At 43.0% G+C, this 13,933-nt stretch overlaps 1 protein-coding gene across 4 annotated transcripts in view; it reads left to right on the top strand.

The window, feature by feature from the left end:
* Positions 1 to 13,933, top strand: part of sidt2 (SID1 transmembrane family, member 2) — a 14,826-nt gene continuing 893 nt past the window's right edge. The window contains exons 1-26 of one of the 4 annotated variants that reach the window (XM_072392933.1): positions 1 to 852; positions 945 to 1,066; positions 1,973 to 2,137; positions 2,263 to 2,308; positions 3,379 to 3,480; positions 3,831 to 3,914; positions 4,091 to 4,256; positions 5,474 to 5,567; positions 6,532 to 6,590; positions 6,827 to 6,853; positions 7,587 to 7,625; positions 7,709 to 7,786; positions 7,934 to 7,996; positions 8,300 to 8,415; positions 8,492 to 8,565; positions 10,656 to 10,722; positions 10,844 to 10,917; positions 11,039 to 11,162; positions 11,424 to 11,541; positions 12,089 to 12,225; positions 12,414 to 12,522; positions 13,000 to 13,076; positions 13,189 to 13,235; positions 13,327 to 13,432; positions 13,529 to 13,639; positions 13,730 to 13,843. In XM_072392933.1, coding sequence (XP_072249034.1) covers positions 604 to 852; positions 945 to 1,066; positions 1,973 to 2,137; positions 2,263 to 2,308; positions 3,379 to 3,480; positions 3,831 to 3,914; positions 4,091 to 4,256; positions 5,474 to 5,567; positions 6,532 to 6,590; positions 6,827 to 6,853; positions 7,587 to 7,625; positions 7,709 to 7,786; positions 7,934 to 7,996; positions 8,300 to 8,415; positions 8,492 to 8,565; positions 10,656 to 10,722; positions 10,844 to 10,917; positions 11,039 to 11,162; positions 11,424 to 11,541; positions 12,089 to 12,225; positions 12,414 to 12,522; positions 13,000 to 13,076; positions 13,189 to 13,235; positions 13,327 to 13,432; positions 13,529 to 13,639; positions 13,730 to 13,843 — 2,568 coding nt within the window. In that variant the 5' untranslated portion in view covers positions 1 to 603. The remainder of the gene's footprint in view (positions 853 to 944; positions 1,067 to 1,972; positions 2,138 to 2,262; positions 2,309 to 3,378; positions 3,481 to 3,830; positions 3,915 to 4,090; positions 4,257 to 5,473; positions 5,568 to 6,531; positions 6,591 to 6,826; positions 6,854 to 7,586; positions 7,626 to 7,708; positions 7,787 to 7,933; positions 7,997 to 8,299; positions 8,416 to 8,491; positions 8,566 to 10,655; positions 10,723 to 10,843; positions 10,918 to 11,038; positions 11,163 to 11,423; positions 11,542 to 12,088; positions 12,226 to 12,413; positions 12,523 to 12,999; positions 13,077 to 13,188; positions 13,236 to 13,326; positions 13,433 to 13,528; positions 13,640 to 13,729; positions 13,844 to 13,933) is intronic. The other 3 variants (XM_072392935.1, XM_072392934.1, XM_072392936.1) reach the window with 3 other exon arrangements.

A 13,933-nucleotide genomic window follows, 5' to 3' on the forward strand; every position in this document is an offset into this window, starting at 1 on the left:
TTGTTTACTGTCTGAGCATGGAGGGGGCGCTAATGGCACAGATTTTTCGGGATTGTAAACATCTTTCAGGCGAAGAAATATTTATTTAGCGCAGTGGCGTCTCGTGTTTAGATCTAGTCAAACATCAACGCCGGAAAGAATTAAAAAAGCTCATTGTTCTTTTTTTTGTCGAGACTGTCCGCGACGCTGGAACCGAATTCCGATAAACCACGGAGCAGTTTTGCAAGCGTCCTACCCTGTAGAGCTAATGTTAGCTCAGCTAGTCAGCAGCCTTGGAGACTTCGGCGTTTCAGACAGCGAAATTAAGTGTCATTGTTTTAAAACTTGGGTGGTGTATAACTGTTAGCTCTGACTTTGTTACGTTTGCCGATAGGGCGACGATCAAGCCTGTAGGAAATGTAAACATGTCGCTGCCCGTTTAGCTTGTCAGTCATTTCGCAGCTGCCGTTTTTGTTGGATAGTGTGGAAGTGGCTCAGCAAAGCTACCCAGCTTGCCCTCCGTATATCTGTTAATGAATGGGGAGGAGTTTTTTTTATTAGTGTTGCCATTTAGGCTAGAATAACGGTATCAGTTCTTAGCTGAGTAACACGGTCTCAAACACAATGGTGTTAAGGAGTTGCTGGAAATCTCGACATAAAAACAGCTGTGAACCTGCGCCTCTTTGGGTCCGACCAGGGTTGGTAGCCCTCTTCTGGTTATGTGCGACCCAGTTAGCTTGCGGCAATGGCTTGGTGGGGGAAACCAAGTATGTTGTCCAAAAAGAAGCAGAGTTTGACATGACCTATAATGACACTGTTACAAGTGAAAACCAGACCATCTATGCTTTCAATCACACCGTCTCCAGGAATAAGGTGAGTCTCCTTCATCAGACCAGAAGACGCAATGACTACTCAATGACATAATTTTGACAGTCTTTACCCCTGTTAATGTCTGTGACTTTCAGACCGAGGGTGTCCGTGTGTCGGTGGATGTATTGCAGCAGCAGTTGGAGAGTCCTATTCTGTTTGTAGTGCGGCAGAAGCAAGCGGTGATGTCTTTTCAAGTCCCTCTCATTTTAAGAGGCCTGTGAGTAAGCCACATTCATCAATGGGAACGTTTTGAACTAAATGTAAACTAGCCACGTAATTTGAAAGGGATCAGTAAACGAATCACATAGAAGGCCCTAACTGCTGGTGTGCCAGGTGGGTGAGGATCAGTTTTAAACAGTATTAAGGTCTCTCTGTATATCGCGTTGGAAGAAAACTCCACCCTTGAATATGCTCTGCATTCTACCTTTGTGGTCAGAGAGCACACGGTTTATTAAATCTGACTTAATCAGGTGGAATTTGTTAACATGTCGGGAGTTCGGCCGTTTCTTTTCTCCACTGACTGACACCATGACCAGTTTGCGATGTGATCTTTGGCTCCCACACTTTGAGGTAGACTCTGTGGTTGTGCAACATCAGCTGTCATAGTCTGGCACTTGTTGTCTCGTGGTCAGGCATGCTTTTACACATCACTAATGAACCTTGGACTTTCAGTTCCTCTTCCAAGATCCATCACTGCAGATTACAGGAACCGCTGTTACTGTAAAAACTGATGTTCTTCCTCATCTTGCCTTGTTTCTTGTGCATTTCTTGTCAGTGATTATGCCCACAGAGGACTGAATGATCTGATCTGTGAATGAGAATGAATGATCTGTGAAACATTCTGAAACACTGGCACATGGAATTTTTGGAATTCCTACATTATTGATTTAGCAGAGGAAAGTCCAAAGTTCGTTGCGTCTATTTTTGCCTTCATTCAAGGTGCCCATCCATGCTGTAAGACAGCATTGGTTCTCAGCTTAATATTATCTGTGTCTAATAGTTAAAAAGTTTATATTTACTTGGTTAAATCTTTTGAATGTGAACTCTAGCTTTTGTTCTTTGTCTCATTTTCTTTTGGCCTCGGCCTTGCTGTGTGTGTGTGTGTCTCTCTCTCTCTCTGCAGCTACCAGAGAAAGTATCCTTACAAACACGTGGGCAGGACATTGTGCCAACCTCCAACCCGAGCCGCCTCTGAGACTCAGTACTTCTTTGTTGACGTGTCTACCCTGTCCAGCCAGGGTACAAACTACCAGCTCAGAGTCAGCCGTGTTGACAGTTTCACCCTGCAGTGAGTGATATGATAACCCAAACGCACTCTACAGAAACTGCCAGGATTCTTGGTTTAATACGGCTGTAGTCCACAAATAATGACTTATTGGTATGCCTGATATGTTATGTTCAACTTAATTACAGGACAAACAAGAAGTTCAGCTTCACTGCATCGCCATCCCAACCTCAGGTAATCCAGCTGGATAATACAGCTGTGTGTGTTTGTGATAGGAGGGGCCACTTTACACCCAGAATGTTTGCCCACAGAAATGTCCACAGCACATAAGCTGACACAGGGGTTGGAGCGTATGTTGTAGATTGTATATACTTAAAACAGGATGGTAAGAATGGAGGGATTTTCCAGTTTTACTCATTTGTTGAGAATAGAGAAACCTCTTTCATTTCCCTGCAAGTTCTGCTTTTCAGCGATTCAGAGAAAACTGTTCTCTCAAAGGCCTTTTCCTTCCCCCTTTCAGATACGATAAGTGTGAGAACAATTAATCCTTCAGGACATGGTGTTTAGTTTGTCTGCTTTCATTTCATTGTGTTATAGTTTTTCATCATAGTTGCACAAGGTAGTGGTGAAGAACGGAAAACGCGTGGTTGTTTCTGAACCTGCATGCTTGTTTTGTTGGCAAAAAGGCGAAAAAACAATCCCCGCACTGACACAGTTGCATTGAAAAACCAAGCTTTAAAACAAATAAGTTAAGGGTCAGACCAGCGCTTGATTACCATTTAAAGAATTATTTCCAATCATAGTAAAAAAAAACCTAAAGGTTACTGTATATGCATGTGCCTTTGTAAACAGGAAGTAGATGGTGGTTTAGAAATGCAGAGCAAAAAAAAAAACAAGACCATAGATTTATTTGTTTTTGACTGGAGCCATGCCTTGAGCTGTCATGGAGGAAAGAAACTTAGACTCAGAGTCATGGCAAAATGGCTGTTTTGGAGCAGAACTGGAAGTATTATCCATTGCAAGAGGAAGCCATGTAAAGTAATACCGAACACTGATAAATGATGTTGGTGTAATGTTTTGGTTCACTAGTTTATTTTTCTTTATTTCTGTCCATCTAGACAAACCTCAACAGTCATCAGCTTTTCCAAAAATCTCTGTTAATGGGGTTCTAAAATAACAGACGATTGGCTTACACGTTGTAAAAGTTATATAGTATAAAACCATATTAATGTCAGTCAACCTAAGGTGGATCCCCCTTTGATAATACCTTCCTGTCTTTTTCTGTCTCTTGTCTTTTCTCGCAGTACTTTAAATATGTCTTTCCAGACGGTGTGGATACTGTGATTGTCAAAGTTACTTCAGACATGACCTTCCCCTGCTCTGTTATGTCAGTTCAGGACATCCAGGTACAGTTAATGCCTGAGTTATGCTCTCTACATGCACTCTGTCATCTCACAGCAGACCTCTGCTGTCCTCAGGTGGCCCCTGCCCTCAGTACTGTGGTCAGAGTGCAGTAGCATGCTCAGGCCACAGGAGGGCACTGCAGAGGTCACTGCAGCAGAGTCCTTGCTGAGCAATCATTTAAAATTTTATGATGTACTGAGAAGACTAAACAGCTATTTTACTCTTTGTACAGTTTCATGCTTTTTTATATAACCGTGTCCTTTTTTTTTTAATGTATTCCACTCATAAAGATTGCAAAGGATATAATCTGTCAATGTGTCACGTGTTTAATTTACTAATTTTTTCATTTTAGTGCCCTGTCTATGATCTTGACAACAATGTGGCCTTCATTGGGATGTACCAGACTATGACAAAAAAAGGTGCCATCACTGTGCAGGTAATTTTTTTACACATAGTTTTCTGCATCATGCTAAGAAACAAAACATTTTGCAAACCATAGTGACAAAGCTCTCTCTCTAAATATAGATATATATCTATATATAGATATATAATTTGAGTATAGATAGCATTATCACATGGGCATATCTTGTTGTGTCTCTTCCTGTAATCCAGAGGAAGGACTTTCCTAGCAACAGTTTCTATGTGGTGGTGGTGGTTAAAACGGAGGACGAGGCGTGTGGCGGACCGCTGCGATTTTACCCTCTGCGACCCGATGAGCTGATTGATGCTGGCAACCGCACCAAGGTCCTCGATGTGTTGGTGTCTCCTGCCATCAATTGTAAGTCGCGTGTACATTTACGGAGAGCTCAGACAAACACGCGGCAGGGCCAAGATCAGAAAGTGTTTCATCGTAGGCCTCCTTGTGCTTTATTAGCTGATGCAGATTCCGCAGCGTTTGTAGTCTGCCGAACCAAATCACTTTCCTCTGGAAGACGTTAAAGTGGCCGGCTGCTGTCCTCAGTATGCAAATCTGATGCAAATAAGCTCAATTAGAACACTGCCTTAAAGTCATACATGACCTGTGTGACTTTTCTCTTTATCTACTGTCTGTTGTTTGAGTGTAACCATCTGTCATTGTGTAGGCAGACTGGTTACCGTGGTGAATGTGCCCTTGAGTTACACTTTCTAAAATGATTACGGGCAGACATTTGGGAGAGCCACATTTCTCTGTGGTGTCGTAGCCAAGAGTTTCTGACCAAACAATACAAAGCACCACGTCCTGGTTTGTGTCAAAGGAATGAAACCATTTGAGAGCAGGGACTGGACACTGCAGCATCAGCATATTTCCCACCCCCTGGAGTTGCATCCTGTGTGTAGAATTTACACTGCTGCTTCCAGGTGACATGCAGCAGCATTACCACAGGGGTCGCGTTGCTCTCAGATGGCAGACTGCCTGTATTTCAATGACACAAACGGCTTTTTAACACCATCAGCTAGCTGCTGATGTTTGCTGAGGGTGATTCAAATATTTGCACCTGACATAAGCACATATGAAGTTACTTTACAGTCAACAGAATGGACCAGGATATTTTCATATTCATCTATGTTAAGCACAGTTTCCTGCACCGTATTACCAAGTTATTGATGTCAAAAGTTAAACATTAATCATTTCGTACTGCTTATGTGCCAGTTTGGTCACCTGCCAAGAACGGCCAACCGGTCAAGCGGCTCCTGCTGTTGGACATCGTTTTGTGTTAAAATACAACCGTAGCAGCTGTTAGAGAGCAGCAGCTGATGCCTTAAAATGAACATCATCATTCCAACAGGAGTGATGCCATCTGCTCATGTTTTCATCTTGGCTTCTCCTGGATTATGTGCAGTATCATTGAAAAACGGAGAACTGGCTCATATGTTGTCTTTCTGTAAGAATCTTCCGTCTCCACAATGGGAAACCACTTGAAGTTCAGCATTATGCCCTTCTTTCTGTTGAGTTTCATCACAACAAGTTGTATTCCAGTGAAAATGGTGTTTCAGTGACCGTCTCTTTCTCCGCAGCTGAGAAGTATGTGATGGGCATGCTGTTCTGTATGGGCATCTTCCTCTCGTTCTACATCCTCACCCTGCTGGTTGCATGTGTGGAAAACAGACGGTAAGACTTTGAAATTGTCTCTGCAGTTGAACTATTGATTTCCTCTGCTGAGTATTTATCACCAGCAGAGATCAAAATTGGAGAACAACATTTAAGTTTTCCTACTTTTCTTTTTTTGCGTTCAAGTCGCTGTTTTTTCCCCAATTTAAGGACATTCTGAAATTAATAGGAGGAAATTGAAAGAATATGTATCATAATGTAAATAATCCAAATTAGAAATCTGAATCTCTACTCTTAGAAAGCACTTTGGGATGCATTTTTGTGCCAGTCTGGTATGTGGTTGCAAGTTGAGCAACAACAACAGCTGATTGTTGAGATGAAAGCTGAGCTCCGGTCGACGTTACGCGACTTCTCGTGCCGTAATACTGATCTTCCGATTTGGCTTCGAATAGTGCAGAGATTTTCTGTTGAACTGGGGGAAAGGCTGATCCAAAGCTTGCGAAGACGTCGGTAAAGTTTAGAAGAAGGCTTCTTTTACAGCTACACGGCAAGACTAATGCTAATGTACGACCGAGCCTCCTTTAGCCGCCTGCAGCCATCATCTGCAGTCAGCTCGCAGTTTAAAGCAGGATGTTGTGCTGAAATGACCTCAAAGCTCCATGTAAAAAGCACCGAGGTCTTTAAGTTCCTGACTGTTCCGTTAATAGAACAGCGTCATACGGACCGGTGATTTTCATTCAAACTTGTGTCTTTCTCTCCACTGTAATCGAGTTATTATTTATTTATTTTGTTCTCACTGTGGCTCAGACAACATGAAAGAAAGCCTTTCTGTTGATGAGACTTTCTGTCCAACCAGTGGCGAAAACTTTAGTTGTCGCACCTGAAAAAGAATGTATTCAAACGGCATGTAAAAACCGGAATTGAAAGTTTTCATTGTTCAGATATTTTCACTGGAAAGTGTCAGCCGCAGAGCGCTGCACTGCAGGAGCGACACTAAACGTTGGCATCCTTTCCGTCTCTGCAGAATGAAGAAGAGGAGAGAGCTGTTTCAGAATCCTGCCGACATGTCGCCCGCTGAGACAGGTAACCCGGCAACCAGCTGTGATGGACTGGCCCGTCAGGGTCTCAGTGAAGTGTTTGGATCACATAATTATCAAAATGGAAATCTGCCATCGTGCTCTGTTAAATAATTGAGTTGTAAAACTGTACTTAAGAAGCTGGATATTGTCTCCTGATTTTTTTTTATGCAGCATAATATATTTGTGTTTACTGAATATGTGTCTTTGACTCTCTCCCCCTCATGCTAATGTGTGCATCAGCCTCTCTTCTTGGGAAGAACGGAGATGGTATAATGACACAGTTACTCCTCTTGTGCACTAGCTGCCCTTTCTTACATTGTTTTGCTTGTCTGCAGATGCTCTGTGTGCAGTAGCTTCAACTCTAGACTTAAAGAACCCCATCTCTATAGAGAGGAAGATGAATAGTGCCGCAGTGCTTTGTAGACTTTGCGTGGACTTTTACTTAAATGTAGCTCTGTTGGAAGAGCTGTTTTTAAAGTGACGCAAACTCATCTGGGTGCTATTTAGGTTTGACAAATGACTAAAGTTTGTCGACTAAAGTAAAGTTTCAGAATAATATCAGCAGCATTAAATAACATTATAGTTCCAAAATCTCCAAAGACAGTAAATGAGATAAATGTGTTTGCTGCTGATGTGCTTGTCCCGCTCACTGCCTGCTCCCTGCAGAGTTTGCTGACATGATTTGATTTTAAACCACAGAACTCCTGCAGTTGAATCCACTGCAGCACTCGCTGCTCTGCATGGCACACCCCCTCACCGTCCTCAGCCTTCACCTGTTTGTGTAGAAACTGTTCTTTCCAGCCTGAAAAAACTCAGTCACCACTCCCCTGATCGGGTCCCTGCATGCGTTTGTGTTTCTCTCATCATTGTGTGTTCACGTGCAGTAGTGTTGGAATGTGCACTATTATGGTTCTAATATATAGCGTTGCTTGTTAGAATGTGTGAAACGTGTCAACGTGCACTCATTTGGGCTTTTTGAATCTGTGTGCTCTCTCAACAGGCAAGGCGCCAGCCTCACCGTATGAATATGGCTCCTTTGGTGAGTTTGGAAAAGTTTAGCTTCAGTTAATAGCTAATTCAAGTGGAGATTGAATTAACTAACAAATGAGCTCTCCCCTCCAGCTGACAATGGCAGCACGCTGAGTTCAGAGGCCATCACTGACAGCGCCACATCGACTGACAACAACTACGGATACATGGGTACGAACCTACTCGGACACGCTCGCTGTCTCCGGCTCTCTCACTCACAGTCACTCTGCAGCATCTCTCCACAGCCTGGCTCGCACCCGGCTTCTCCGCGAGCACCTTTGTGGCCTCACTGCTTTTCTGTGTGTCTTTGTTCATTAGGACACGAGCCTTTCAAACGTCGACCAATCCTCAATCACCTTCACCACATAGCCGTCCGCATCGGTGACACTCTGCCACACAATGTTTCCAATCAGTCCGTAGATCTGCTGCAAAACTAATCAGCACTGTGTTAATTTCACATAAATGAAATTACAAGAGAATGATCTGAAAATACTCCAATGAAATGCAAAATGATACTGACCGCGCAAAGATCAGAGTACCAACAATTATTCGCAAATCACTTCAGAAAGCTGTTAAGAGTTTGACAAGCTTTGCATCCCCCTGCAATTCTCTCCGTCTGTCTTGGTCACTTTTCCTGTTCAAATCAGCTGAAAGCGTCCTTCTTTTCTCCGCTTCTGTCATCAGAGCGATCGTTGGACAGTGTCGCGCGGAGCAGGCAGGAGTCTCTGAGCTCTGTGGAGGAGGACGACTACGACACATTGGACGACATCAACTCGGACAAAAACATCGTCCGCACCAAGGTATGTCCCGTCCATCTCACCCGCTACACATCTGTCAGCATGACATTTACCTGTCGCACGTTTCCCCCGATGGCAGAAATACCTGTGTGTGTCGGACCTCGCCCGAAAAGACAAGAGAATCCTCAGCAAGAAATACCAAATCTACTTCTGGTAAGAATGCTCGTCAAACCTTAGAGTGACAAAAGACCAAATCAGAGAGTGGAGTCGGCTAAAGTCATTTAATAACAAAACATTCCTTTACGTTGTTAAGGCTGTTTACACCTGCTATCAGCATGATTCCTGTGTGATCTGATCACATGTTGTGCTCCTAACAGTAGAGGTGTAAACACACTCGGGACATGTTGATCGGATCGCTCCGGTTTATTTATAAAGCACATTTCATACACAGGTGCAATTCAAAGTGCTTCACACAGATAAACTCAAATACACAGTCACTCAGTCAGGGCATGATGGTCATTAAAAGTCAAAATAATTATAAAAAATAAGTAAAATAGTTCAAAGATAACTAAAACATAGAAAGACATACAAGATGAAACAAAGAAAAAAGCCATTGTGAGTTAACAGAAAGCGTCTGAAAAAAGTTTAGTCTTAAGTCCAGATTTAAAACGAGGCTTTCTGGATGCTTCCAGGGAGTTGGTTCCAGAGGTGAGCAGCAGAGTAACTGAGTGCTGCCTCACCATGTTTAGTACTCACCATGGGTTTGTCTACACTGAACTTTTGTTGTGATCTGGGTGGTATATATCGCTGAAACATATCTGTTATATACCTTGGCCCTATCCCATTAAGCGATTTAAAAACCAGCTGCAGTGCTTTAAAATCAATCCTGTAACTCACTGGAAGCCAATGGAGGGATTTCAATGTGGGGGTTATGTGCTCTGTTCGTTTTGTTTTTGTAAGTATTCTTGCTGCTGCTGCTGCATTTTGTATCATTTGGAGCCGTTTAAGGGTCTTTTTTTGAAAGACCCGTGAACAGCCAATTAAAGTAGTCGACCTTACTAGAAATAAAAGCATGAACTAATTTCTCAAGGTTATCTTTGGACATAAACCCCCTAAGCCTGGCAATGTTTTTAAGATGGTAGAATGCAGACTTAGTTATTGCTTTCATGTGACTGTTAAAATTTAGATCACTGTCGATGAGGACACCAAGATTTCTAACCATATCCTTTGTATTAAGTCCTTTCTTTTTGAGAATGGTGGCAATCTTCTACCTTTCCTCTTTTTTACCAAAGATGTTTCTTTCAGTCTTGTCTTTATTTAATTGGAAGGAATTATGTGACAACCAGTGATTAATTTGCTCAATGCAGTTGCAAAGAGATTCAAGGGGGTCATAGTCATGGGGTGACAGCATAGCCACCGTCTCACACGACGAGCTGCAGGATCTCAGCAAGGAGTTTCCTGTTCATGTTCCAATGTAGAAAAAACCAGGAAAACTTCCGTCCAGGTGTAGATTCACAGAAAACATCCTCGTTCAGGACGAAGGTGCGGAGTTTAAAGGTTTTAGGTAAGACTTTCGTCGGCAGTGGTGAGCCGACACTGAGCTCTGTAACACCGCTTTACCATAGTTTCACGCTCCTCTTACTTCTCCCACAGATTGCATCTATTCCACAACAAAGCCGACTGAAATGTGTCGACAAAATTTGACCAATAAATGTGAGGCAGGCTCATCTGACACAGAATGTCTGAATCTATTTTTGTGTAATTGTAATTTTGTGGATTTCAAAGACACTTTAGTGTATCAATTAATGTTTGCATTTGCATATATAACAAGGATGTGACATCCAGTCACAAGTGGTCACTGACGAATGAGACGAATGTGGGCTTTGATTTTAATTAAAGGCTTCGATCATTCCATGCGTTATCTGTTAATGCTGGGTGTAAACAGCCTCTTAGTCCAATTAAATAGATGGTAAATGGACTTGTACTTGTATAGCGCTTTTCTAGTCTAGCTGACCACTCAAAGCGCTTCACTACATGCCACATTCACCCCACTCACACACATTCATACAGCACGTCTTAGGATATAACTACGTGCTTTCTAAGCATTCACACACATTCATACCCCCAATGATACACTGGGGGAGCAATGTGGGGTTCAGTGTCTTGCCCAAGGACACTTCGACATGTATCCTGGGTTCCTGGGACACAGATCCTCTGTTTCCTTTGCAGTCACGTGATGTAATGAATATTTATGAATTCTTCATGATTATAAAATCTAATGAAGTCATTTCTCATCACTTCAGGAACATTGCTACTATTGCTGTGTTCTACGCGCTGCCAGTCATCCAGCTGGTCATCACCTATCAGACGGTAAGCTGATGGGAAAGTAAGCAGTGATCTGATCAAGTGCGGTGAGGCTGAAATCGAGTCGAAAATAGTCCTAAGAAGGCCTTCAACAATTTGATATGTTGTGGGAATCTCTGTTCTTAAGGTTGTCAACGTCACAGGGAATCAGGACATCTGCTATTACAACTTCCTCTGTGCCCACCCCCTCGGAGCTCTCAGGTGTGTTCCAGTCAGCACCCGAATATAAAAATGTTGGTTTTATAACTGCAACGTAGCCAGTGACATACCTGTGCGAAAGCAGGTCAAGATTGATTGAATTCTCACCTTATGTCCCGCGCAGTGCGTTCAACAACATCCTCAGTAACCTTGGTTACGTGATGCTTGGACTCCTCTTCCTCCTCATCGTTCTCAGGAGAGATATCGTTCACAATCGAGCCCTGGTTCGCAACAGTCTCAATGCGCTGGTGAGACACACGCACACGAACAGACGTACAGCACAAGGACCTCATGTCTGCCAGGGAATGTTTCACTGCCTGTTGCTGTGATATTTATTGCTGCTCCCTGTTGTCATTTATGAACAAAAAGTGTCAGAAAAATCTGAGCGGGTAAGGAAAACTACATATTAAACATCAGGGAACGGTATCTTCGTTCTTGCCTAATGCGGTGTTGAATTGTAGTCTAAAATAAAGTGATTTTTATTGTGCTCGTCTGTTTTCTACCTTCAGGAGTGCGGTATCCCAAAGCACTTTGGTTTGTTTTACGCCATGGGAACTGCTCTGATGATGGAGGGCTTGCTCAGTGCCTGTTACCACGTCTGCCCCAACTACACCAACTTCCAGTTTGGTAAGACTGCTTGCATTCCAACTAATGGTGGACACACCCCACGCAGATTACAGGTCAAAGGAATTAAGCCAGTTCAGAAGCTATGGAGACAGGTTTGCCTGCAGTCTTTGCATTGCTCTGGGGTGATTAACTCTCAACTGTAGACAATAGCAGCAACCCCGACGAGAGGAAGGGCAAAGCTAAAGGACCAGCAGTGGCACAGAAAGACAAAAACATTCCAGGTTCTTTCACATCTCTGACACTGTCCCCAAGTGGCAGCAGACAGTTACAACAAGTAGACGAGTCTCTGAAAGCTGTGCGTACAATGTTTTACTGAAACAGAGAGAACACCGTGCTCTACTTTTTTTTTTTGTTTGTTTGTTACCACTGTACTGAATAAATAAGTGCAGTGGATTCTGGGAAATACCAAAGCTGTGAATATGTCATAAAAATGGAAGAGTTTGACCTGTATCTCAATGACAAAAATCTGCAGTCATTTTCCTCCTAATGTTTACTGAAGCATAAAAGTTAAGTAGGCTTTTTGTCTTTATATTTCCCTCCCTTGCAGACACCTCCTTCATGTACATGATTGCTGGTCTGTGTATGTTGAAGCTGTACCAGAAGAGACACCCGGACATCAATGCAAGTGCTTACACTGCCTACGCCTGCCTGGCTGCTGTCATCTTCTTTTCTGTGCTGGGAGTGGTACGCACGCACGCACGCACGCACACACACACACACACACACACACACACACACACACACACACACACACACACACACACACACACACACACACACACACACACACACACACACACACACACACACCGCACAAAAGACCAGGTCCAGCTCATGGTTAGAAATATGAGCATTTGGTGTGTGTTTTTCAGGTGTTTGGGAGAGGAAACATGGTGTTCTGGATCGTTTTCTCAGTGATCCACATACTGGCCACGCTCCTCCTCAGCACACAGCTCTACTACATGGGCCGATGGCGGCTCGGTAAGATCACCGCGAGAAACCAAACGAGCTTCAGTCAAGATCATTTGAAATTAGAATTTTTGAACAGTGGAACGTTACACGGAGCTCTTTTGAACTTTGAAGTATTGTCGCAGTCGGTGTGATGAAACACAACGTACTTGATTAAATATTTTCCTTTAAAAGTGTAACAGCTCAGTTTAGGTTCTCAGTAAGCACATATTTTTTAAAAATGAATTCGTAAGCCATGTGTAGGACTTTATTGTGACATGTTGCGGGTTTGATCACTTCAGACAAACACTAAACTGCAATTAAAGCGGTCTGGGATCATTTGATCAGCTCTAATGTACTGCATTAGATTTGTCCAGTTTTTAACACGCTGATGAAACATAACTTGTGTTCACTTTAGATTATAAGGAATTATGTTTAGGCTGCTGGCAGCTTCTAAAAAAAACGTTTCTTGGAATCTCATCTCTACATGTCTGCGTTTTTGTGCATCAGACGCAGGTATCATGCGCAGGATCGTGTACGTCATCTACACTGATTGCATCAGACAGTGCAGTGGACCCATGTACATTGTGAGTAATTGTGTTCTTTCTGTGCTTGTGCATGCACTCAGTAACTCAGCTGATGATTACTTGAGCTCGTTCTCCTCTAATGGAGATCTTTTCCCTGCTGTATCTCTATTAGGATCGTATGGTTCTGCTTGTGATGGGGAACATCGTCAACTGGTCTCTGTAAGTAAACCGTTTCTTCTTTAAGAGCTATACTTAAATGATAACAGAAGGAGAAGCTGTGTATTTATCTTCCTCTGTGTTTGGTCTGCAGGGCTGCCTATGGCCTCATAGAAAGGCCCAATGATTTTGCCTCCTACCTGCTGGCCATCGCCATCTGCAACCTGCTGCTCTACTTTGCCTTTTACATCATCATGAAGGTGTGTTTTTAGTGCCTTTAAGGTAGCATTTAGGTTCAGATCGGAGCCAAAGTGGTGTGTGTATTTTTAGCTAATTATGCTCTTTGTGTGTTTTAGCTGCGGAGTGGTGAGAGAATCAAGTGTCTGCCGTTGGTGTGTATTCTCTTCACCGCAGTGGTCTGGGGCTTTGCGTTGTATTTCTTCTTCCAGGGCCTCAGCACCTGGCAGGTCAGCAACAAACACTAAAGCGAGTACACGTTCGCATTGTGTTGCACTTCATATGGAATGAATAAATGTTCACCTTCCCTGACTTTCCAGAAAACCCCAGCAGAGTCTCGCGAGCACAACAGGGAGTGTATCTTGTTGTCATTTTTTGACGACCACGACATTTGGCACTTCCTCTCGTCTATCGCTATGTTTGGATCTTTCCTGGTATGGTCTTCATCATGTTTTCTTTTGGTCTTTTAACACATTTAGCCACCTGGCATATCAGAAACAGAACAGCTTTGCTTAAACAAATGG

This window comes from Leuresthes tenuis, unplaced genomic scaffold (assembly GCF_036924035.1).
Source record: "Leuresthes tenuis unplaced genomic scaffold, fLeuTen1.0.hap1 SCAF_9, whole genome shotgun sequence".
NCBI lineage: Eukaryota > Metazoa > Chordata > Actinopteri > Atheriniformes > Atherinopsidae > Leuresthes > Leuresthes tenuis.